General features: G+C 33.2%; 2 protein-coding genes across 4 annotated transcripts in view; both read right to left on the reverse strand.

The window, feature by feature from the left end:
- The window catches only part of LOC136978445 (choline O-acetyltransferase-like), a 221,724-nt gene that overhangs the window by 82,112 nt on the left and 112,217 nt on the right, over positions 1–27,395 (reverse strand). The window lies entirely within an intron of this gene.
- LOC136978442 (dentin sialophosphoprotein-like) lies at positions 8,517–25,687 on the reverse strand. The gene is made up of 4 exons (XM_067274144.1): positions 25,641–25,687; positions 14,426–19,058; positions 9,417–9,542; positions 8,517–9,335 (listed from the first exon to the last, which is right to left on the reverse strand). The coding sequence occupies exons 1-4, from the start codon at positions 25,685–25,687 to the stop codon at positions 9,300–9,302; spliced, it is 4,842 nt and encodes a 1,613-aa protein (XP_067130245.1). The 3' UTR covers positions 8,517–9,299.

Below are 27,395 nucleotides of genomic sequence, written 5' to 3' on the forward strand. Positions count from 1 at the left end.
GTTCATTTAAACGACGATTCTCTTTCTTCTAATGCCTATTTGAGCGTAACTAAATCAACGATACGGATGTTCGTGCAATTGACTACAGGATCTATCGTCTTTTGCATTTTTTCGTTCAAAAACGACCCCTCGATGGACTCGGATGAGTTTGCACAGAATCTGCGAATGACTTTGATGGAGTTGAAGGAGCTCTGCGAGAGTGCGCAGACTGCAGTTTCCACCAGGTTGTTTTTTGTTGTTAACCCCTCGACCATTCCTCACAAAAAAAGAGGAGCGTTTCTTGATGTTGGTAGACATTAAAGTCTATTATTTAACAAATAGCATTTTAATACCATGTGATTAATTAATTGTACGGAACGATTAAACGATTAATTTTAATTCATTCGAATATACAGAAATCGATGTTGCCTCTTATCGGGTTCGATTTCCTCGCTCCCAAACGTCTGCAGTAATAATCCTTCGAAAGATAATTATTTTCGTAGGTGCTGTGCAAAATTTCAGCTTTTTTCTCTACACGAGTTGCCGAAATATAAGCATTCTAAGAGTGCAAAATTTACTAAATACGTATTTTCTCCTTCATCCCGCATTGCAGACCCTTCTAGACAATCGCTTAACTTTCAGCTAGCGAGGATAAAATTGCACGGAAACGACCCAGTTCAGCGAAAAAATCGGTTTGTATGGACTAGGGACCACCTGTCTTGGAGAGAAGCTCAATGGCAAAGGCTGATTTGATATGGCGAGTCGTCCTTTTTCATTCCTATTTTGAAATACTGGACGTAGAGTCATCCAACGACCAAATAAAGTGTACTCACCGGAAATGTGTGAAGCACGATTCAAATATGGAGGTATTTTGGGTATTCTGGCATTCCATATGATGGGACTATCAATGCGCCAAGCTACCATTCAATTTTGCAGCGGCATATAATGCCATCCCTAGTCCGTCTTCGACTGCAAGGAAATGCACTAATCTAACAAGATCTCGCCAAACCGCATACTGCGCGCTCCATTAGTGTTTGATTTAGCCAAAATCCAGTCCAAGTCCTGGACTTAATTCCAAATTCACCCGATCTGAAAGTAATCGAAGATCCTTGGCTCGTCCTCGAGAAAGAGCTACGAAAATGCAAACCCCCAACGAAAGATCGGCTGGAGACGGTTCTTCAAGATCTTTGCCTACGTCTAGGGGCGTTACCGACGTGTACGCTGCAAGGGGAGAACCCACGAAATGGTAATTGTAAGCCAATGATGAATGCGTGTAAATTTATTTCAGTGGAATAATGCATTCGTGCAAATAAGGATAGTGAATGAACCTTTCTTTTTGTAAACCATAGATCAAGTAGAGTAATTTGGCGTACGCGTATATTTATTGCCACGGGGTATCGCTGCTCGAATAATTGCACGTTTCCATAATAATTTAAATAAAATGATAATTCGATTAGTTGTTTTCATATATTAAAACGGCAGTTGAACTCTTCCTATATTTTAGCGTAATTGATGCCACAATATTTTGAATTATGTAATGAAATTTGGCATGGCGACTTGTGTATAAGGGGCATTGATTCTATTAATTTTGGAGTACACAATTCAAGTGGGTGATGTGTAACAAATAACCTCAATTAGGGTCGGACTTAATGAAAATTTTACTCGTTATTAGTATTTGCGATATTTTAAAAACTCACCTCTACCCTCAAAATCCGACCCCTTTTTTGTCTTCTCTAGTAATTAATAATATTAATAACATTTCGTAACAGATGGCGCCACACACAAATTTGTCTTTGGGGTGGTGTGATAGTGTTCATTAAACTTGAAAAAACTTTTTCAAGTGTAGATTTTATTCATAATTCAACCAAATTACACTTTTTAAGCTTTTGTTATCATTTAAATTTTGTGTTTTAAATTAAATTAGTGTCATTGCATTAAAAAAAAAGAAATAGAACAAGGAACATAAACGCTGTTCCCGTGAGTAATGTAACGTCACTTCATGCGTGGATGGAAATGCCAGATGTTCGAAAGGACATAAAATCGGTAACGGTTAAACGGAAATATCCTATTTATTATTAAAAAATGCGCTTGTAAATCGTTCGTTAAACATCCCATTTAACTCCATTCTAATAAATAAGTTAAAACAATTACATTCTGTACGGTCCGACCCCCGTTAAATCTATTGTGACAGGCTGGCGGATATACCGGTTGCTTCTGCGACCTTGACTCACTTACACAATAAGTCAGACAATGAAGAGACTTATGTCGTGATAACCGATAATAACGTATAAACGTATCGAATTTCTTTAATATCGAACGATCGATAGTATATTTCTAGATTATATTTTTTTATATGAAAGCATTAACAGTCAAAATACACGTCAGATACACGAAATTGCTTAATTACACAAAGAAAAGGTACGATTCTGGGAGATAAATGTGTTTACTTCTCTTACGTCCTCCCTTATGACCTTCAACAAAATTTAGGTTACCTAGTCACGTTTGTTTGTGTTACTAAACACGGTTCCACCCTAGGAATAAATTACTTAATTCGTGTCAGACCTGGCATATTGTTATTTTACTATTTGGCGTAATAATAAAACTGTCGTATTCGTAAACTATAATAACGTATTCTATCAATTTATAAATGTACAATCGATATAATGGGGATAACGGCCATCTTCCATATCGTAGAGGCGTGGTTCGTTATGGGCGAATGTCAGTTACATCCCACATTATATGAGGAATATTGTATTTTAATTTTTCTCCCTTTTCAGTTGAATTTACATAAATTGACTCCCTTATAAAGATTTTATTATACAGATTCTGATCTAAGCTCCGTAGATACGGTTCCTTAATTATCTACCCCCACCATTATTTATCAATGATTTTACTTCAATTTCGTGATTGAAGCAATTCAAAAAATCCAACAACGAGTTGCTTAACTTTTCCGGTAACATTCGTTAGTGCCATCTGTTTTTAAAAACTTTTTATATTTTACTGTTATAAAACGGAAAAAAAGCTTAGTGTTGAGGGTAGGGATTGTTTTCTATAAATAAAAAAATTTCTAAATGCTAATAAAGAGTTAAATCGTCATAAACTCAGACCCTACTCGAGATATGACACGAGTCCTTTTATCTCCCCACACCTAGACTTTTAATTTACTTTTCTGGCTGTTTATTGGCCTATATAGCGGGAGAAAGTGCGATACGTGAAAAAACGACCTCCCCAAGATATTTAGTTTTGGACTCGGGATTCTTTGAAACGTCCAAAAATGCAAAAAAATCGGGTTTTTTTTCTGTATGTATGGATTTTAGTGTGTGGGGGGCACGATACTGTTCACCCCGTTTCAAGCTTAATAACTCCTATGTTTTTTGCCGAAAATTTCTGAAATTTTGCAGTGAGGTTTCTTTATTAGAGGGATGGATGCTATTAAATTTTCGTGATTAAAGGTCGAGGGGGTAAGGAGATAAAGGGGTTCGTGTGTATCTCCAGTAGGATCAGACTTAATGACGATTTTACTTATTACCATTTACAATTTTTTTTTTTTTTTTATAAAACCTATCCCTACCTCAAAATTAAGCTTTTTGCCATTTTAAAATAATTAAAAATATAAAAACATTTTAACATCACGGCGGCTCCAAATGTTGCCGGAAAAGTTAAGTAACTCGTTTTTAAATTTTGTTACATAAGATCTGTGTTTACTGTATATTAAAAGAAAACGAATAGTCTATCAATGTTCAATGTTACTTATACCTCGATTGTTGATCATATTCAATCAAAATCTAAATAGATTTGTTCTATATTATGGTATTAAAACCTCTCTGACAAGAAATAATTCTTGTTACATTGTTTGATTTAATTGTTAATGGTTTTTACACTGAAAGCTCAGTTTGTGAGTAATCCTACAGTTCTAATGGAGCATGAAGCGAATCCGGACGGCGAAAACTCCCAGAAATTTTTCGGGAATGGTCCGGATATGATGACATCCATCTCTTGCCATCCCGCCGCTCCATTGAGTGGGTCTTATTCAAAGATCATCTTTGTACTCACAAAACGAAAAGGGAATAAATAAATAAAAAATTATGCATTTTACCTTTTTCTTTATTTTCTGTCATGCAGATACTAGACGTGTTTTCTTCACATACTTTACGAGGCCAAACTCACGATGGGGAGAGCCAAGTGACGAAGGATTCTGCAATTTTGGGCAAACTTGCCATAATGTATTTTTACACGTTTGTTCTCTTTGAGCGGAAAGAGTTCTACCAACCATTATTCCAAATTGCTCTTAGAGATCCATAACGTATTTCCGGCATTACTAGAAGAATGGCGAACTGCCCACAAGGATCCCGATCGGATTAGAACTGGAATCCTTAACAGCGACGGGCTGTTAATGGTTCGAGTTCACTGATAACATTGCGCTGCATTTCATATAATAGCGAGTTTAGATACAATCTATTGATCTTATTGTTAAATATTGGGAATCAATATCTTCTGTGCCATATTCTCGATGTAAAGTACGTAGTAATCTATAACTAGTGACTGCAATCGAAGTTGTCATTCCTTTTAGTTCTGATGTAGATATTTCTTTAGTTTTTTCTAAACATTCACACTTGACACATTATCAGTTACAGTGTTTATTTACTTTCTCTTGAAATAGTGGGTAAGTAGTACTGCATTGTAATTAGAAACTGCACTTTCTTACTAAATACCCTGCTTCTGTTAAACAAATTATTTAAAAAGCTAATAGTGTCGAATGATGTATTATCATTATTCTTTATATCTTTCCTATTTAATTTCTTCTGTTAAATGATACCGTTTACGAGATACGTAAGTACCAGATGTGATGAATTATGTGGCAATATTTTGAGAAATTTGATACTAAAAGTCTTAGTCTCGTCTGTGCAACTGGATGGTAGATTCCGCTGCACGGTGTTCTATTTTTATTTCAATGGATTTCAGGATGGTTCATCCCTTCTTTCATTTTATCCTTTTATTTTTGATATCCATTTAATTGCCGTTTATTGAGAAATGAGTCCTCCAATCTTAATCATTGAACGTTGAGTAGGTGGTATCTTATCTCGAAGCCTCCAAAAGTCTGCTCTTATAAAATCTCTTCGTTTCTAATATAGTCTCTGTATGAAATATATAATAGTTTTCGTAAACATCATTAGTGGAAACATTCAGATTATTTTCATCCATGTAAGGAATGCATCTATATATATATTAAACCATTTTCCCATTAAAATTTCGTTACTCTGTCCAGTATCGGGTGACGTTATAATACGAAATGTCACAAATATGGCGTGGGCAAAACGCAAATACGAAACCACGTATATCCGGGACTCCAGTACGTCACATATAAGCTGTCATCGAGTCTGTTTCACAAGAATCAAGTTTACACTACAAAGATGGTGGATAAAACTAGGAATTTAGAGATCAACGAGCAATTATTGACTTCTAAATATTATTATTATATACGGTACATAACACCAGGATAGTTTTATTGATTACATTGTGAACGTGGGGATTTTTTAAAATTATTACGATTATTCTGTAGAATGTTTTACGTTGATGTAAGAATTAGTGTCGAGTAGGATTAGCATTTTCAAACGAAGACAAATAGATTTGGTCTTCTAAACCGGTTCAGTCAAGCTGAGGAGTAATTAGCTAAGTTAGGACCCGCTGTAACCAATCAGGACGCTCCCCAGCTATTGGCTCGAGTCCGATTGGCAGACCTTCAGATCCACAATCCCTTATAAAGGAAGAACGAAATCTCTCTCAACCAAGTGGACCTTCGCTGAACACTGCTACTTCGGTCGTGTTTTCGCACATTGCCAGGACGGATTGGCCAAAGTCCACGTCTCTCAAACGCTTAAATAGGGGCACATTTTCTTTAAAAGACTCCCGGAAAGCATTTTGCAAGTTCTTCGGAGGATAAGCGATTTCGCAATAACCTCCGTAACAACTCGGATACGAGACAGAGAAGAGGTATGCTTCGTACACATCAGCAAATAAGACAACTTGCAACGTTGCAGCCGCACTTGAATGAATAACAACGTAAGTACATTTGCGTATTTCACATCCTTCGTATCAAAATTATGGCATTCTTCACAAATTCAAACCTTGAAATAACAAGCTTTTTCGGGATTATCATCAATGTATAAATCACGAGTTTCCTTTGTATGGATTTCCCGTCATTCGGCATTCAAATCAGTGACTTATTTCCAATTTAAAAAACCATTAATCCCCTTTTTTAGGGCCTAGATTTTTGATCCTAACTCATTGCATTCTTTATATCCGACGAGCATTTGAAGGTCTTTTCGCTCATAACCAAACATCCCATTGAAATCTTGGTCACGCAAACTTGTGTTGAAAACATTTTCAATTTTCATGTAGTCCTTGAAACAAGTTATTTCTAAATTATTCCGAATTTAACGAGAATTTCAATCATCAAAAGTCAATCTAACTTCGGGGACAATTTCCTCCAATAAAGCTGTTACAAAACAGAAAATGCATAACAAACACAGGTTATAAATTAAGTGTTCCACTTTTCCCTTCCTGGTAATGATAAAATTTCCCAATTATATTGAAATACCGGTTTGTCTTCATTCTTTCCAATTGGTTATCTGGCCATTTCGAAATTATTCATGCATACAAGAGGAAAACAAATAGGGTACTGTTTTTGAAGTTCAGCAAAACCTTGAAATCCTGTTTATGTACAGTAATAGGCACAACCTTGTTAACCTATTTAAAATATTCTCCAGGAAAATCCTGTTTGATTTCCCACGTTGCATTCTTATCACCACAAATTTTTTTGAAATAACTGAAAGGTTTATACGGGACGAGCCAACAAGTGCTGCAATTACTGTAGGATGGTAACACGAGATTACGTGCATACATTTTGATTACAAGATATAATCGCAGTCGAAGAAATCCTTTTAAATCTTGTAAGAACCAATCTTGTTAGTGCATAAGTTGAGTTTCACAATTATGATGGAATGTCATATAATCTAACATCAAAGTTTTAATAACTTCATGGCAAGGATGCTTGTTTAATTGATTTTTCCAAATTACATAGGAGGCTTTTAAACCAAGAAAAAATCTTTATCTTATGCTTGTAGTATACAAGTGGCTTGTATTTGTTACAGAGACAATATCTTGATGCAGGTTTAATTACTGATAATCCAGATGAATCTCTCTAAAGGTTAAAAATTTGCATTAGGAGTGCCCATATGTCATCAAGAATGCCACTCCTTGACCTATTAATTAAAAATACACATTTCCTAGTAATAAAATGCCATCTGTTCAGTATTTCTTTTTATTTTCTAGAATATACTTTTATATTTCAATCTTCTTTTTTACAAAGAACTGTTTGCCTCCTCTGCTTTTCCTGTTGTCTAGAACTAGTTCCTTTTATTCCCTTTAAATAAAACCAAATATATTTGTATAGAACTACCTGCTTAAACTAAAGAATTACTTAAAGAACATCACTCGCTTAATGTGTTATATTTTTAAAATTCCATTCATATTTTTCTTAAAAATCCAATAAAATGTAATATAAATTATAATTTAATCTACCATACATATACACACACTGTAAGGTGACACAACACATCCTTTGTAGTTTCCTGTGTGAATTGAAATTATTACAGAGGCAGGAAGAAAAATTTATCATTAAAAACCAGTTTCTGAACATTACACAATTATTGTTGGAATAGTTTTAAATGATAAGAATAAGAATATTTTGAGAAATTTCAATACAGAAAAATGTTTTGAAAGAATTCTTTTATGTATGACCTTCATATCATGGTCTATTAAAGCATTTAAGGGCAATTCTATAACAGAATAGTATTAATACTTTGAAACAAATCATTCATCTTTAACATATGGCACTTTATATCATCAAAGAATTTCTACTGGTTTTCAAGAAACAATTTTGTAACTTTAAATCCTACTAATACGGAAACTTCTCCGCTACATCGGAAATATCTCCCTAGGCTTGGACGGCGGGGCGGCAGGGAGGGCTTCGAGCCGAACACTGCGCACGTAAAGGAGGAAGTACGTCGGTTATATTGTTCGAGAAATTTCGGTTCTAAAAAGTTTTTCTTTCAAATATTGCACATCCTTTCATCAAATTCTGCAACTTTGAATAATATACACTAGTCACAGTTGAATGTTTATTATTACGCAGCATTTTTTGGAAAAATTCCACTTATATATTTCCTGTTTGGCTATTGCTTTCTCATCTTTGTTGACAGAATGACATCATCAATTAACTACTTCATCTGTGACGAAGTTAAATTGTCATTATCCAAAATAGGTCTGAACAAAAGATACCTTCATTTATATATATATAATGACCGGCAATTAAGCAAAGTAATTATTATTCTAAGAAGTCTCCGACTATTAAAAATGGCTCGAAAATGTAAATACCTCCGACAATGTAGTGATGCAATACGACATTTAATATTGCATACTATAGTAATAACAAGAAATAGTACATTTATGATATTCGTTTAGAAAATTAACAGAAGTTACAAAACATCAAACTGCTTTTATTGATGTAAACTACATAAACCAGAAGACTATTATTGAAATAAATTGACATCAAATTATATATATATATATATATATACATGTATACATATATATTATATTATAGACAACAAATAAGAATTGTGTATTTGTATGAGATCCAAACAATTTCCCTTGAAATTTCAGTAGATCACATTTGAATATAAAAATTGCATTTGGGAATGGATATTTAAGTATAAAAGTTATCTAATATAAAAAAGATTTTATTAAAATATGTAACTGCATTCATCTTTGGTCAGGTTTCTCTATACATCAACATTAATGTGTTAGTAACAATTTAGTTATTCTTGTGTAGAGGATGAAATTAAAACACAAAAAACTCGTAAATTAAAATTAACGGAACAAAATACGTGCAATGTATCCAAATAAATATATCTGTTAAATGAAACTGACTGATTTTTTTTAATATAAAATAATACACTATCAAATGAACACATGAAATAAAATGTAATCTATGTACAATATATACAGATTCCAAGGAAATTCTGTTATTTCAAATTCTGTAAACAACAGAAAAGCTTAAAACAAGTGGAAAACGTAGTATTTTTAAACTTATATAAATAATCTGATAAATAAATAGGAATTTCTTGATGTCAGATATGTTATCCAATATGGAAAGAAATATCGAAATCTCGGACGAGATGATATAAGACGACGACGTTCTACCGAGCAAATAAAATTCTCGTAAATAAAACAAATCGATATTTGCCGTCGAAACATCATCATCTGTAATTTGGGAACATGGCGCAGTACGTTTTCTGTAATATAAATGAATTCTATGATAAAATCCGGCAAAACTTACGACTAAGGATACGATTAGTGCAAAACGGCATACTCACTTTACAGATTTCGCTACAAAACATTCCCGTCGGGCACGTCATGCTAATGGGTTTCCTGCAAGTAATGCAAACAATAGGACTTTGAGATGATTGATGACTCGAAACTTGAGCAGGAGCATTAGGTGGCTAAAATAAATATATGGTATTTATCTAAATTAAAAACAGAAATATCTAGAAGCCGAGTATTTATTTACAAAAGAAAAAAACACGATTACAATACAAATTAAGAAGGAGGATCGAGTACGAAAGATTCCGAAGCGACGCGAAGGCAAATTGTCTTACTGCAAAGTTTAATTTGAAGCAGACTTTTTATTAAAGCAGAGAAAGAAAAATTATATAATTTACACACATCCGACAAAGTTAATTGCACTTTGCCGCTTCATTTAATTACTTAATTAAACCACTTTACAAAAAATCATCTCAAAGGATATTAAAAGAAAATAATTTAAGAAGAGTTAAGTGAAAATAAATTTGAGATTATTTTTATTTCATTTATTAAGTAAGATTAAAATCAGATTTGATAATAGAATTTGCTCTTATAAAAAATTCATATTCTGGTTTATAAAGCCGATATTTAAAAAATGGGATTAAATTAATATTTTGACCGACTCCGTTCCATCGAGAGATTCCCTTTTTTAATTGTATATACATACAAAAATTTACAAACTACTTTTTATATATTTAAACAAATTAATTATTTAAACAACAGCATTAAATCTATCATCTTTATAATTATGCTAAAATTATATAACGTTAAAATGCATTCATATACAATTATCAGTGTTGGTAATATATTTAAATGAACTGATATTCCAGTTTGGTATTATAGAAATAATATTAAAAATTAATCTTTAATAAGAGAACTTTTTATTAAAATATTTTTTCAGAACAAGATTTTACTATTTAAAATGTCTGATTCAAGTTACACGGGGCTACATTATACGCTACTCGCTTCTTAATCACTTCCTTTTACCAGAGTTTTTAACCGACATATTATTTTTGGTTTTTGTCAGATTGCAAAAAAGTTTACACGGTTCAAGGACGACCGGCGGAGTCGTCGACTCCTCGGTCGACAACTCCTAAATTCGGACGCGTCCTTGAACTGTCTCATTTTTTTGTTTTGTTTTTGCAATTCGACGATTAAATGACAGAATGAATCCTAAATTCAGAATCTTAATTAAAGGATTGCTTACCTTGATAACAAGTTTTATTTGTAACTAAACTGTTCTTAAATACTAAGTTCGGTCATTCATTTTTGATGATAGAAGTTGAGATTTCTATGATATTTTCAAGATATTTAAGTAAAACCAATTTATATTTTTGTAGTTTATACAGTTCATGATATCTCTAACTATAAATCACAAATTATTGTTCTAAATTATCATCTTTTAAGCTCAGTTATTAGTTAATATATTGATAAAAAAATATTACCGGTAAACAAATGTCGTTTCCTTTCGTACACTTTTCTTAAGATCTAACCAAATTAAACTTTAGTAAGCACTTTGACAGAATATATGAAGCAATGGTATAATAGAATAAATCTTGTAAAGCATGTGATTTTATTATTGTAATAGAGAAGTTAAAGTTAATAAAAAACATTCATTATCTACAGAAGCTATCAGACCAAGCCGTGTCTTCATATGTTATAATTATCTTTATATAAATTTCTTTGCTTCAAAACATGAAGACCCACTTCGTATTTTGTATAATTTCTAATTTCCAGTATATAATTGTAAATTACATAACACATAATTTCAAAATATTGATTCTATCTTACAAAAAAAAATGGTTGTAAGCTTTTCTTTGTCATACAAAATCATCTGCTGTTCTTTATACCATTCGTTTTTGTATTTCTTCTTACGTATTAACAGTAACTATATATTATTTCTGCATTATTTATTGCAATCATTAATGTCTTCCGTGTCAATAATTGGCATTGGTTTAAATTTCAATCTATAAAAATTACAGAATGATGCAATTTTATCAAATTTTGCATTGTTTTCTTACTCTTTTTCCTTATTTTATTCGGTTAAAGCATTTTGAATTAGAGTTTTACTATATTTGAAAACTTGTAATCAGTAATAACTCATGATAATTGTTGTTATTGTTTTGATGATAATCCAAATATTCTCACAATTTCAAAAAAAATGCAATTGTCAGCACTCCTTTTTTTAAAAATCAATTATAGGAAGATGTTGGAAATGAATGATGATTTAAAAAAAATTCCAGAATTTCTGCGAGTAAACTCTTCAAAGCAATATGATGTTAAGGAGTTTATCATCCACATACCTAATTAATTCCCTTTTGAAGTGATCTCTTGCAATTCTCAGAAATAGGGCTTTGTTATAAACACTTTTATTTTAGTGAATAGCAAATTTAATGCCTTCTTTGCGGGAAATTTCTATTTATAAAAGTTCTAAGATTAAGCATACATGTCAATATTGTTACTTTAATCATATTTCATAAATATATCACATAAAAAAAGCAATGTTTTCGTATATTTTAAACTAATATTCAGACGATTTCATTTAAAAACATCTAAAATTAAATGACTGCTTAAACAAATACACTTATCATTCTATATTTACTCAATTATTAATCCTTATTTTCATTAAAAATTGTGTTTTTGTATGTATTTAGTAATTAAGCACCTTTTAAATTTATCATTTATTCCAATTGTATCGTCGTATTTCGGACGACGAAAAAAGTTAAGACTTTATAGCTTATATTAACACAACTTACTTTAAAAACCTACAGTATTTAGTTCTCGATCAATTGTTAATGACCTATAAAATGGAAAACTTATATATGCAAACGGAGACGAAATCCAAGTAGCAACAAAATAATACTCGTATAAACTAAATCAAAGTTTTTAATATTGTTACCATTTGAATGCAATTTTTAACACAGGTAAGTTAGACAGAATATTGTTAATTATGATAAGGAATACCAAATGTTATTTACCCATCCAGATACTGCAGCTGTTCCTAGTACAAGTTTAATAGGATGCATGCTAAAACTGATTGCTGCATGCAAAGAGCCCATATAAAATATGAGAAGATTCAAGAGTAAATACAGAGTCAGATAACTTCAGATCAAATTTGATCATTAAGATTTAATTTTGGCTGCTTTATGTAGGTAATTTCATACCAATGTTGGGGTGTTCTCATAGAATGCCTCGGTGCTATGTACTGTTTCGACATATCAACGAGTAACTATTAGTCGACTTGGAACAAAGACAGAGTAGAAATTACGACACCTCAAACATCGAATTTTTATATATGATTCTGCTTGTTTCTATGAATATCAAGATGGAAAAAATATTCAAGGAGTGTTCAAAAAGTATTGATCATTAATTATTCCCATAAAATAAGTAATATGCAGGACATGCCTGCTGGTCAGAAGATATCTTGACCAGCAGACATGTCCTAATAGTCTCTGTTGGTGCACATGAGGGTCCCATAAGGAATGTTTGTGCACATGTGTAAAATTTTATCCACCAGCAGAAATCATCAGTCACTGGCAACAAGTGTATGATTGAATGCATGTAATAAACACCAATCACATTTTCATTTGCTGCGAAATGATGGGTCTTGAGCAACGTTATTGTATCAAATTTTGTCAAGGCTTTTGTTGATGATGCCGTAAGCCCAGTATAAATTAGGATGTGGTATAATCACTTCAAAAATGGCCATACATCATAGAGAGTAAACCATACACTCCTGCAAATAAGCTGAAATGAGATCATTGATCATGTGCTGACTTTGGTCGTGCAAGACCATCATATCACCGTCTGAGAACTTGTAGAAGAGATGGGAATAAGCAATGGCTTGATAGATGTCATTTTGAGAAAAAAATTTGCTCATGCAGGGTGTCCTCGAAATTTGTTTCAGCAGTCCTAATGATGGAATAGAAGCAACTCTAACTGGAAGTCTTGCAAGACATGCTGTGCAAATGGTGGCCCCATTTCCTGGACTCGGTGATTACTGGTGATGAGTCGTGAGATATGACCCGAAAACCAAGATGCAGTCGTCACAGTGGAGACAATCATCAATCGTCATCCAAAGCAAAAAAAGTATGGCAGGTGCACAGCAACATCAAAACCAATTTGACTGTCTTCTTTGACTTCCATGATGTGGTGCATCACAAATACACACCACAAGACTAAACTGTTACCAAAGAGTTACCTGATCATCCTCCATTGCCTTCATGATGCTGGATATAAATGATCAGCTCTTGCAGCAAGAACTTGGAAGTTCTATTATGACAATGCACCTGAACATATTTTGCATCCAATTCAGACTTTCTTGTCAAAACACATTTCTCTATTATGTCAGGCTCTCTACTCTCCTGATCACGTGATTTTTGGCTGTTCCCTAACCTAAATGTGTGGCTGAAAAGTAACCAATTTGAGTCACAAGAAGACATTCCCCTGAACATGATTGTGCAGCTGAACACTATCTCCAAAGTGGCCTTCCTGGTGTGCTTCCAACAATGGAGGAACTGCTGAGAAAGTGTATACAAGTCCAAGGAGACTACATTGAAAGGGATTAGGGTTTCTGATGGATAATTTATTTTTTCTGGCTAAATGATTGATACTTTTTGAACACTCCTGACATATATGATCTTGATGTCTGGTCTCTTTACATATTTAGGTCCATCTATCTATGATGATGGACCTAATACATTATCATTAAAAAGAAATAATCTCTAAACACATAACTGGATGGTTTCCAATAATTAATTTTGTTTCTAAATGAATCAAATAAGTAAAGATCAGAGAATATATTCAATAATATTGAAAGTATTTTATTAAACAAACAACTTGAATTTTATAATTTTCAAACTTATTAAAATTTCTCTTACAAATTTTGATTTTCGTGTTACATTTTATAACGTGTGTTAACAAAATAAATATTTATATATTAAATTATCAATAATTTCAAGTTGAAACTAAATACAATTCTATTAAAACCAATTTAAATCAAATGATTATTCAAAACAGTTACCTGATGCCAAGTTCTTATAACTCCTTGAGTATGAATGTTAAACATAGGCACTGAAGCTATATTTCTTCCTGTAGGTACAGGTAGATTTCCTTGAAGAAGGGGTGGTCTTGCAACTATAGTCCCAAATTGATTTATTATTGGAACCAACGTTGAAGGTCTTATGTTTGGTTGTATAGGTCTTTGCTGATTAGGCACTGAAACTGCACTATGAGCTGAAATGTTATTTCTCCATGCAGGACTCCCTGCATTTCTGTCGGTAGTTGTCTGGGTTATTGTGATTCCTTGTTTACCTAATGATTGTGAAGTCCACTGATTCTGAATACGGGATATATTTCTTACTTCGGTTGCATTAGTCTGACCCCAATTTGAAGTAGCCGTTTTATCCGCCTGCGACTGAGGCGACTGTTTCCGTTCGTCCGCTCCTCTCTGTGCAGTAATAGAAGACTGATTAGTGGGTGGTGTAAAATTTCCATTTTCATTAAAACCAAATGAAACTTTCTGATAAACTGGAGTATTATTTACAATATTTACAGTTACTTGATTGTTCTTTGAAAGAACTTTATTAATGACTTGTGAAGGAGATTTTGTATTCCCACTAGCTTCAACCTGGAGATTATTTGTCTTAGCCAATTCAGATAGTGTTATAGCTTGTTTAGGAGTCAAATTTCCTATTCTTTCGTCTTTATTGCTTACCGAAACAGGAAAATTTTTACTTTGACTAACTTTGCTCACCGTTATTTGTTCTTTAGGTTGGGAATTATGTATAACCGAAGTCCTCAAGTGACTCGTACCTAAACAAATTACGTCGTCGTCCGATTTATTTACGGTCATAGTAATATTTTGCGGATTATGAAAGTTCGGATGAGGACCGTAATTTATCGAGGCCGGAATAATTGGCATAGGATTGTAAGCCGGTGGCATTAATAAACTATTAATAGTATTTTGTATATTAAGTGTCTGTTGAGAAATATCTGAGTGAACACCATTTTTTTTAGTTACATCGTTTGAATCAATTTTATCTGATGTAGATTTATTTTGGCTAACTTCTTCACTCTTGGATAAAGCTTCTGAAAGTTTGGAATGATACATATCATTACATAATAGTAATAGCTGAGACATTTCTTCCGATGACATATCTAACATGTGCGGAGAAAGTTCTTTCTTACACTTTTGTCCTTTAGTCAATAAAATACAAGCTAGTTGCAAGCTTCTTATTGTATCGATTTTTCTCATTTTAACTTTGTACAATTCTAAAGAAAACTGTGAAGCCTTTTCCATTAAATGAATTTTATGCAGTTCTTTAAATTCCCTTGCCAGGATCGAAGTCAGAAGTATAACCGAATGCTCTTGACTCTGTTCGAGTTCTAAAATGCTAGCCGTAGCATACGCATCTAACTCGTTATAAACATTGTAGTTACTCAAGGAGGGAATGGGCCGTAAATGTTTATCTTCTTGTAAGCGTTCGATTGGCATGTCCCTTAAACTAAACACATTTTCAATTTTTGGTATGGATTTGTTAATAGATAAATCTTTATTTACTACAGCAGAAGATTCTATTTCACTGTTTTTAGAGTTGGCTATTTTGGTCATGAGGTCTAACGGATTGGTTTGTATTGGATGCGAATTATCGCCACACAATTCCGAAGACTTTTCTTGTATGTTATCTGCAGGCACATTTGTAGGCTGTACATCGGGAAGGGATTTTTTATTAAGTGTATCACTTGGACTTGTTAAAAGATCTTCGGCAGTAGCAGCTACAGCACTTACAACAGTAACGGTAGTATTAGTTGTGGAAGCAGACTCGGGTGTAGTTTTTTCGTTACTTTTTACTTCTTTTTCGGAACCGACACTTGACGTATCGTCAGTTTTTTGTTGATTGTCTTTTGTAGTAGTTTCGGTTAAAGAAATTTTCAAAGGTGCGTCTGATTCATCATTATGAATTTCAGATTTTTCTGGAAAGGCAAAGATATTTGGATCGAGTTCGTCTTCCTCGGGAAATCTTACAAAAAACAATCCTCTGTTAACGTTGATGACTTCGCAGGCTCCTTTCTTATTCTTTTCTTTTTCAGTATTTTCTTTAGTTTTATCATTTTGAGTTGATTCAAAATTTTCACTTTTCACAGGCTCTTTAAGAGAAGTTACTTCGGAACTTGTTTTACTAATTTTGAGTTTCTTCAGTTTAGATTCGTACTTTTCGTTAAAACTGTTCTCCGAATGAACTTTTTCCACAGTTTCGTAATCTGTGTTATCTTTCGACTTTTTTCTTTTCTTTAACAAGTCTTTATGCTTTCGTTTCCTTAGAATCTTGCACACGAGATTTTCGTTTTCCCGATGTTCAGAATTATGTATTATATTATGTACCTTATACATTTTGTGTGCATTAATACTTGAATTTTTCTTTCTCTGTTTTTTAAATTTCAGATCAAAGTTAGTTTTTTCAGTATCTTCAGAGTTTTTAAGGTTTTTCTGATTAATAGACACTATTAATTTTAAAGGAGGAACAGCTGTAGTTTTATCCTGAGCATCTTGTTTATTTATTGATAAATCCATTGGATTATTATGAAAAGTATTTGTTTTATCAGTAAGATCCTTACTTAAAGAGTGCACAGTCAAACTTTCCTTTGAACTTTTTGGAACTTGATCGTGTTCGGCTTCTTTTGTAAGTTTCTTGTACAATTTAAACTGTGAAAAACATGGTTCGGATACAGTCGAGTGATCCGATTGATCACCTGCTACTGTTTCTTTATCTGAAAAAGATTCACCATCGCTACAGGATTTTAAACTGGTATTATTTAGTTTGGTATAATCTAACAAAGTGCACCGTCTACAAAGACGGTCGTTAGAATTTTGAACGGTATATTTTTTCCCGCATCTCCAACACGATCTCAATTTTTTATATCCGTAAAGTTTAAGTTTTTTAATATCGGTGTATAATGGAATGTTTGACTTTCTTTTATTTATTCGTTTCACATTTAGATCGGTACTATCGGACGATGCATTATTTTCCTTTGACTTCACACCAGATCTCGAATCGGCCATATTCTGTAAATTAATTGTTTTATTTGAGGTACTGATACAGGATGCATCGTCACTAGACGAATCTCTATGGATTAAAAGTTTGGCCGAACCCATACTCATTCGAGCTTTCTTCTGTTTAACGCTGCATATGGCAGACGAATCACTTGTAACTGGGTTCTTCTCATTTTCTGAAGATCTTGTACTTTCATTTTCAGTATTTTCTATAGACAACTTTCTTGTCGTTGAAAAGGACTTATCCATAGTTTTCAAAATATGACCTACAACATCGTATTGATTATTACTACTTTTGTTATCTGATATGTTTTGCAATGCATGATTTTCAGCTTCGTCGTCAATGTTTTTTGAATTTAATGCATCAGATTTATTCATAACTTTTAAAGACGTCAATGTACTTTCATTATTTGTTTCATTGCTGTTTTGGAAAATAGGAGTTATGGATAAACCTGCTGGTAGTAATTTCGCAATTGGAAGATTACTTTCCACTTGCTCGCTTTGCAAACTTTCCGAAGATGTCGAATGTTTCATATTAGAACTTTGATAACCAATTTTAAATATACTTCTTGATAAACTACTCATTTCTTCTTTTTGGTTTGTTAATTGTAAGCTTTTATCTTCAAACATTTCGCTTTGCGAATTACTGAAAATTTGGCTAAGATTACTTAGCACGGTTTTCTCTGTCTTATCGTCATTCTTACAGGAACTATTAGAAATGGATTCATCCTTTTGTGATTTATAAGAATGTTCTGAATACTGCTCACTTGTATCCGATATTTTTAAATTAAGAGGACTATTGATGTCGTTATCGTCGCAGTCGGATTTATACGGTTCTGTTAGCTTATCGTCTTCGTCGAATGCATACACATCACAACATTCGGAAAGAACAATAGTTTTATATACTTCATTTTTATTTGTGCACTCTTCATTTTGAAGATTGGTGGAATGTTTCGTCCTGTCCGACAGTGCCGCATTGTAGCTATCTTTATTGTTGGTTGACTTATAGGGACAATCTTCGTCAAATGGAGACGAACTTCTACTAACATCCGAACAAGAAGCTTCGGATATTATCTGCCATTCTTCGTTATAGAAGTTATCGCTACAGTCTGACGACGGTGGATTTGCTACCGATAGCTTTACATTTTGAAGAGAGTTTGCATGTGCTTCTGTTTCCATATTAACATTTCCTCCATTATTACTAGAATCAATTTCATTACTACTATTTATCCCTTCTATTGATGTATTAATACTTGTTTCACTAGGTCTAGCATTAGAGTATTTTCCACCAATTGGCAATGGAGGTTCTGGTACCTTTATCTGTCTCAGTATACGAAGTAAATTGCTTTTTTCAGAACTGTTATTCGTCATCAAAGTATTCTTATTTGAAATCTCCCATTCATTTGCTTCACAATCAAATGGGTTTTCTGCATTGATTTTCTTTTGCTTTTTCTTCCTGTAATGCACTTTCCTACTTTTTCTGAATTTTTCTAGTGTCGAATTACTAAAATGATAGTCGCATCCACTTTTCTTGAATTTTTGCAAATAATATTCCACCACTGTTTCAGGCAGCCTTTCCATTACAACCACAGGCTGATCCATTCTGAAAGTACATATAAATATTACAATAAATTTTAAAATCAAAATTTCCAATACATTAATTATATCCCTCAAAATGTATTAAATACAATTAATTTATTTAGCATTTAAAAAGTACATTATATTAAAATATATTTATGTCTTAACACAAAAATATAATTTATTATGTACAGTACACTATAATCTATTCATTGCAACCAGAGCTGGCCCAAGAGTTTTTGGCACCCTAAACAGATTTTTGTTGCCACAGCCAGCATCATACCCGTTGTAGGGGTGACACAGCCAACCGATGCTGGCTGTGGTGCCGTAAACTTTTGCACCCCATGTGACTGCCTAGTGGGCCTGTGACTCAAGCCAGCCCTGATTATAATCCAAGATGGTTATCAAAATTAGCAGGACTCAAAAGATATAAATTAAAATTTCTGTTATACAAATTTTATTATATTATATGGAGTATACACTTTTCCTTATACAGTGAAATTTGCTAACTTGGCAAATCCAGTATCCTGGCAAACCTGATAAACCAGCATGCTCGTTGAAGGGGCAGTTATCCATGCATTATGCCAGAAACCCTGGGGTTACTGGCATGCTGGTTAATAATAAAAATTTACATCACCACTTACAACTGGGTAAACTTGATTAAAAAGTTGCCAAAACCAAATAACCAACAGAAAAAAGGGAGGATGGGTTAAAGCTTTTGCCCATGTTGAACGGACATCATCAGGCTAAATGACCCTGCAGCTGTTGAAACAATGGGGAATTGTATACACGTGTGAAGTGTGAAAAGGGAAGATAACATAAGAGAGGAGAGGGACAGGATAGTAAGTTTACAATTCATCAAACAACTTCCATGCCAGGGAAAGGAATCTACATCGTGAAAGTTAATGGCGATATATTTCCCTGCAGCCTTATGAATTTTAACTTGCTGTAAATGTCTGAGATGTACAGGTGGATTTGTACAGTTTTACATGCAAAGATATCAGAAATTATATCCAGGGGAATGAGAAAACAGAAAATTTCTGCTGTCCGATAAGGCGGCATATTTAATAAACTGGCACCACGTCGGACCCGACAATGCCGGATTAATGGAATTTCACTGTACAAGGGTTGTAAAGAAAGTAGTGGCAATATACCTAAATGTGACAAATGTGTATATTAAGCTTTTACATTCCTTCAATATAATCTCCTGCTGTATCAACAACCATCTTTCTGCCAGATACCTCAAACATGTTGAATGCAGTAACAGAGCTGTTTGCTGATATCCTCAAATTAGTGTCTTACTACAAGGATGCACCACTCAGATGTGAAAACACTTTCCTTTTTCCATTGTCTGAATAGATCAGTTACAGGTAGTTATGTTGCATATGTTCAAGAACTTCTCAGCTAATATATCCCTATAATATATGACATGTCACTAAACATATCCCCGGTCCTGTAAGGGCACAGAAGCAGAAGTGTAACATCAAGCACTTTTACGCAAGACAATGGGCAGATGTGTTCTGAAATACTGTTTCTTCGATACGGCAGTATTTCAGAACATATGCTGGTAGTAACAATTATGCAACACTTGACAACTGTATTTAACTAAGTACAAATAATGACTGTAATTACTGGTGTTATTTCTTTAAGTGTTGGTAGTATACATTAACAGTCTTGTTATAAGGAACTTCATATCAACACATCTTGTACTTCAATTTTCAATATCCAAGTATATCTTTCAATGATTTTTGGCTTCTTTCTTCCTCTGCAGCAAACTGTCTCATTATCCATCATCAGTCCACCTCCATCAGCGACTCAATCAACTGGATATGACGAGATTCGATACCAGGATGACCAAAACATGCCATATCATCCATATTACCGCAGCCTTCGTGGAATGTTTTTACCTATCGTGTCACCATTCAATACGAATAATCCATCGCGGTTCGTGCTTCTATTCCTTAGTATTCCTTCTGCAAAGCCCCACTCTTTATCTGCATGTTATTCTCTCTTTGAAAACATTTAGGTAGTCTAGTTTGACACCCTAAATTTAATATTTTGTACTCATCCATCTTTATGAGCTTCCAAATAGACAAGTGGTTGGCTATCTTTTTTGTCATTGAACACATGTTCTCTCTTGGTCACTGTCACATGTGATGTGGGAATTAAATATTAACATTAGATGTAAATGGGAATTTTAAAGATTAATATACTACAATCGTAAATCGTACTGATTTACATAAGTATATAATTTAAGAGAAAGCTTCAAAATATACTCATATTCTTGTAAATAGTCTTTCAATACCTTTTAATAAAAGAAAATTATTTTTATTTCAATGAATTTAATAATTAATTTTTAAGTGTATACATTATTATTTTTTTTATAATTTTAATAAAAACGCATGACAAATAATATAAAAACAATAAACTTATACTTTTTGGATCAGTCTGTTTTTCACTGTCCTATACAAATGTATATGAGTAACCCTTGGAGTCTACAATTAGAACAACTCCCTGGCTCTTGTCTTCCAAAGAAAACTTTTTATGGTACTTTATCCAGTTTTCAGGTAAAATGATCCATCTCATTTTGCCTGAATGAATGTAAATCATTGTAGGAACCATGAGGCTCCTTATAATAGTATAAATTTTAAAGTCCATTATGAAATTTTAGTCCCATGCTCTTAGTTAATGTTACTCTAAGGCAATTTGTCTAAAGTTAACAAAGTGTTTGTATCAAGTTTTATTACATATTACATATTTGGATGAAGTTTATGACAGATCATTTGCACTGTTGCAAACGATTTACTACAGCTAAGTTTTGTTATAAGATGTCTTAGCTGTATCCATAACTCAAAACATGAACTACTGTTGTGTAAAATGGTACTTTCATTGGAATTCCTTACTTTATATGATCAATTATTTTCAAGAAAGCATTGTGAAAAGTGAAACTGCAAAAGGACAAGGAATTTTCACATGGATAGAATTATAACAACTTCCCCAGACAAAAAATAATTATATAATATTAAAAGAAAAAATGCATTGTTTTTGACAATTAGTATATCTGTATCTGGTAATTTAATCAAATTACGTTTCAACTAAATAAATGAATGTTTCATGCCAGTGTACTTTTTTTAAATATAGACTTATCACACTGGATTAAGCACAGAACAAAATGATCCTGAGAGACAATTTCCTTATATATTTATTTTTCAATATACATTTTGGATGTAATAGGTCTTAATACGGATCTTTTTTTAGGATTTTTAGACATATGCATACACATTATTAATTTTATAATATAAACTTCTCTACACTTCTTCTTGACCTTTTCCCAACTACATGGGATTGGGACTTTGAATCTTTCTCTTCCATTCTGTCCTGTCCAAAACAACTTCTGCAGACACCATACTCCTTCATATCATGTTGAAGAGAATTATTCCAGTTTTTCTAGATCTTCCTCTCCTTGTCCTTTCCATTGACATTCCCAGGACTCTTCATGCTGGGTTGTTTCTGGCTGGTGTTGGCACATGCCCAACTATCTCAGTTGAGTTTCCTAAATTTTTCTTCTATCTCCATGATGCTCAAGCTTTCCCTGATGTAACTAGTCTTCATCTTATCTTTCCTTATTACACAACTCATCCATCTCAACATCCACATTTCTGTCACATGCATTCTCTGTCCCTGCACTGCACTTTCTTCACAGCCCAGCACTCTAAACCAAACAACATTTTATATTTTCCTTTTAATCTTGGAGGCATTCTTCTGTCACAAAGTACTTCATTATTCACTCTTCATTTAGTCCAACCAGCTGTCACTCTGTTTAAATATATTCTTCAATCTCTCCAACTTGTGGGAGTAACTGAACCAAAATATACGAATCTTTCATTTCCACTCCTTCAATTTTTTCACATCAACTTCATTCTCAGAATTACTTTCACTAAAAGCACATTTCATATACTCAGTTTTCTTTCCTTTACCTTTAAACCTTTTCCTTCCAGTCTTTCCCTCCACCTTTCAAACTTACAGTGTAATTTGTCCTTGTCCACATCAATAAGCACAATATCACCTGCAAACAGCAGACACCAAAGTATTTCATCTTGTATGTCTCCTGTCAGCATATTCGTAATCAAGATAAACAGGTAAGGGCTCAGAGTCGAGCCTGATGCAAACAAATGTCTATGGGAAACTCGTTGATTACCTCACAAGCTCCTTACTCTTGTTGTGGCCCCTTAGTACATACTGTCAATAACCTTAATATATCCCTCCTTCACCTCTTTACTCCTTATTGCCCACCAAATTACTACTCTCGGGATTCTACCGTAGACTTTCTCCGGGTCAATGAAACCCATTCATAAATCCTTTTTCTTTTCTAGATGCTATTCTATCAGTTTGCATAGGAAGAAAATAGCCCCTAATGTTGATCTTCCTGCCTTGAACCCACACCAGATTTTACTTTATGTCCAAATACATCCTCAACCTTCTCTGAATAACCCTTTCCCAGATTCTCAACGTATGGTTCATCAACTTTATCCCTCTGTAATTTGAGGAATCCTGAATATCATCTTTGTTCTTGTGTACTGACACAAGATAGCTTTTTATCTATTCTGGCATATTTCCCATGTTCAAAAATTTATTAAATATTAAATCCAGTTAGCCATTTATAATCTCAGATGCCCACTCCCTTCCATGTCTCCAATGGTACTCCATCTGGACAACAGCTTTGTTATTTATCATTCTACTCAAAGCAATTTTGACCACATCTACAGCAGTTATTACTTCAATCCTTCTTGTCCATCTCCAGATCCATTTCGACCTTAGACAGGAAGTTCAGTGTAGAACTATAGAAGTATTGTTTCTAATGCTCTCTAATGTCTCTGTTATCAGTTAGAACTCTCTGGTTTTCATTCTTTTTGCTGTGTAGATGTTCTGGTGTTCTGTTCTCTTAACAAAAACTTCTCAACACATATACAACAAAAATCTTTTAATTAGGACACAAATCTGTAAAAAAAATTTGTACTATTTGATACAACTTCCAGAAAAAAGTGATCAGAATAATACCATAAAGAAATAGAGTTTGAATGATTTCTTTACTCAGTATTGAAAAAGCAGGATCAATGAATAATTTCAAGTTTGGTAAAGAAATAGTGGTAAAAGTAGGGTCTGTTAAGATTAAAGAAAAACATTTAAGAAGACACAATACTCTTTCTGATACTTGATTCTGCCTGCAACCATATAAGAATGAAAATGAACACTTACAGAATAAAGTAGTGTTATATCAAAGTAGTTCTAAAAACTTTAAATTAAAATCCAAGTAAAAAGCTACTCTTTAAAATCCGACTTCGAGTGAGTTAAGAAGACAAAAAAAGACGAAAAGATCCTTTTTTGTCTTCTTAACTCACTCGAAGTCGGATTTTAAAGAGTAGCTTTTTACTTGGATTTTAATTTAAAGTTTTTAGAATTGAAATTTTACCGATCCCATTGGTTTTTTAAATTTTTTGAATAATATCAAAGTAGCTTTAATTAATACAGCTGGATAAGCAAACCAATCACAATCTGTTTCATTTACAGGGTTGTCATTGGTTTGCTTATCCAGCTGCATTAATGTGTTCATTTGAAACACTACATTTCATCAGATAAAACAGGCAGATAAGCTACCAAAGACATTCATATCATTAGTTGCTAAAACTATGAATGAAATGAATGTCTTTGGTAGGTTATCTGCTTACAGCTCACTATATACCACTGCTTTACAGAACAACATATCTCGTAAGTGTTCTGGCTATTCATTGATCCTGCTTTTTTGAAGCGTGAGTAAAATAATCATTCAAACTCTTTTTCGTTGTTGTATTATTCTGAACACTTTTTTAAAATTGTAAAATCTTACTGCAAATGGCTTCATCAATTTTCTAGAGGTTGCACCAAATAGTACAAATTTTCTTTTCAAGTTTATGTGTTCTGGTTTAAAATGTATTCATTTGATGGATTTTTGTGTGTGTTGACAAGTTTTTATTATAAAATTAGTCAGACATTAGTGAAAGAGTCGGATCACATACAAAAAGCGATACCTGTGATTAATGAAAACAAGCATTCAATATACCAAAATAAAATCAATATATAAATTTAAAAGTTTAAAGTTATGAATTATAAAAAGTTATATATTCAGCAATGATAAATATATTTTATCAATGAACGTTATGTTCTTTTTGTGTTTTAATCGTAAATGCTAATTTATATATAAGCAATTAGAGAATTCTGAAATAAAATTCTAGATAAATGCATTGGCACACATTTAAATTTATGCAAATGAGATGCTGACCCATATTTGGGAATTCCTCTTAGTGTGATCAACCAAACTGTATGCAGAGGGAAAGAAGTTGGGAAGATATTGTGAGTCACACTGGCTGAATGTAACTATTAACAATATAAAATAGAATTGGTATGGGTCATGATTAAACTGAAAGGGATAGAGCAGGTCATAAGTAATTTTATCAGGTATAAAATTATTTATTTTCTTAAAACTGTGTTATGTAATGTACTGTACATAATTGCAAATTACTTGTTTATAGTAGATTATAAAGGATATATATTGATGAAAACTTAAAATTACTTCCAAATTAATCGATTTTTATGAAATTTGTTATATTCTTTCGGCATTTCAGACTTTTCGAACATTCGAAATTACGCAACTTCGTTCCACGTTGAGAAATCGTGGCATTTTCCCGCCAAATTATTCAGTAAGAATGCGCCACCTGTCAGATTTTAATAATTTTGCTTTTTCTTAATTTTTTATTTTGCTTTTTCTTAATTTATTAATAATTGTTATTAATTAATAACGGCGAGAATTATATTGGTAATAATAAACAGCTTAAAGAATTATAAAAATAACTGCGTGATAAAAATCTGAAACGACCTTGAAACGCTTTCAAGGTCACTGCGGATGTCCACTGAAACTGTGATAAATTGCTTTCGCAAGGAGATAATTGATAAACGGCTCTGTCAGCAACGATTTTATCTATTGAAAGAATTTAAAATGGATAAAATCTTTCATACAGCATAGTTTCATTTTGACATTTGTTTTCTCTTTTGTACAACATTGCTTTCTAAGCTCTACTTTCGAACTTTTTAAGAATTTTCAGTTTAAATAATTTATTAGGGGAGATTTTCACAATTAATCAGAACCACTTCCTGAAGCTTATTCCAAACAAACGTTATCTATATTCAACACCTGGAGGATACTTTTGACTTTTGAAAACTGCAAGCAATTGTAAGGACCGTCAGGGTCCTTACAATTGCTTGCAGCTTTCAAACACCTGGACAGTCCTTATAATGACGTACAAAAGCTTTAAAACACCCTGAAGGTTCTTGTACGTGGTTTACATTTGTGATCAATTACGAAATTTTAACCCCGTTCTCTTAGTAACTAACGCCTTAACGGGTTCAATTCGGATAGCGATTTGACCATTTGAACTGCTGCGAGATAATTCATAAGATAACACTGCACTGGTTTATAATTAAAAACACGTTTAGAGCAAAGCCAAGATAAGAAATTCAGTATCTCCTACTGAGAAAATTGCGGTCTGGTCTTCATACGTCCAACAAAAGTAGGTCAATTACTTGTACAAACACCGGAAGGTTGAATTTACTAGAAACCGCTTGATCCGGTTTTGACGGCCGAAAATGCCGGCTTGTCTGATCGGGAAAAAGGACAAAACCATTCACACAGGAACCACTCTATGGCGCCAGAGAACCACACTTCCTATTGTCAATAACACAGAAGCACATTACAGAACGATTAACAATGAGTAATTGTGTACGTTATAAATACTAACTATATGACGTTTGCATAACGCGGAATATCTATGATAAATTACTTTCAACGTTTGTTAAGTCTGCTATTATTTTAATATCTGTAATATTATTCCACCAGTGTTGGTGTGCATAAAACCACTGAACACACTGGTAGTTTGTCGCGGGTTCGCGCTTGATCACGTGGAATTTTCTGGGTTTTCTTCACGTTAGTAACAACTAAATATGGGCCAGTTTCCCATAAAACATCTCCCGGGAGGCATTACCTTTGGCAGATCGTCTATGTGTCGCGTTGTCATAATCTAAAATCTGTAATATTAGTAGAAGTTATGATATATCCTCGATATATATGACACGGCAGTAACATTGTATTTCATCCAAGGTGTTTCGTTTCTACCTTCCCTGCCACCTTGTTTTGAAACGTGACGTCATCAGTACCTGCACTGTCAGGAAAGGTCAAAGAGGGCGAAAAGATCTGTCCGCCCGGCAATTCGTAACAAAAGACCAGATTCGGCAATTCCAATATGGCTTTTCAGGGTTTCATTACTATTTTTAT

The sequence above is a fragment of the Centruroides vittatus genome, unplaced genomic scaffold (assembly GCF_030686945.1).
Source record: "Centruroides vittatus isolate TY-2023 unplaced genomic scaffold, ASM3068694v2 contig_538, whole genome shotgun sequence".
In the NCBI taxonomy this organism is placed as follows: domain Eukaryota; kingdom Metazoa; phylum Arthropoda; class Arachnida; order Scorpiones; family Buthidae; genus Centruroides; species Centruroides vittatus.

Excerpts from the sequence above, each read along its gene's own strand:
- LOC136978442 (XM_067274144.1), bottom strand. The coding sequence starts at position 25,687 with ATGCCGAAAGAATATAACAAATTTCATAAAAATCGATTAATTTGGAA. Across the intron at positions 19,059-25,640 it reads AAAAATCGATTAATTTGGAA|AATGGATCAGCCTGTGGTTG; the intron begins GTAATTTTAAGT and ends ATGTACTTTCAG. Across the intron at positions 9,543-14,425 it reads TTATAAGAACTTGGCATCAG|CCACCTAATGCTCCTGCTCA; the intron begins GTAACTGTTTTG and ends TATTTATTTTAG.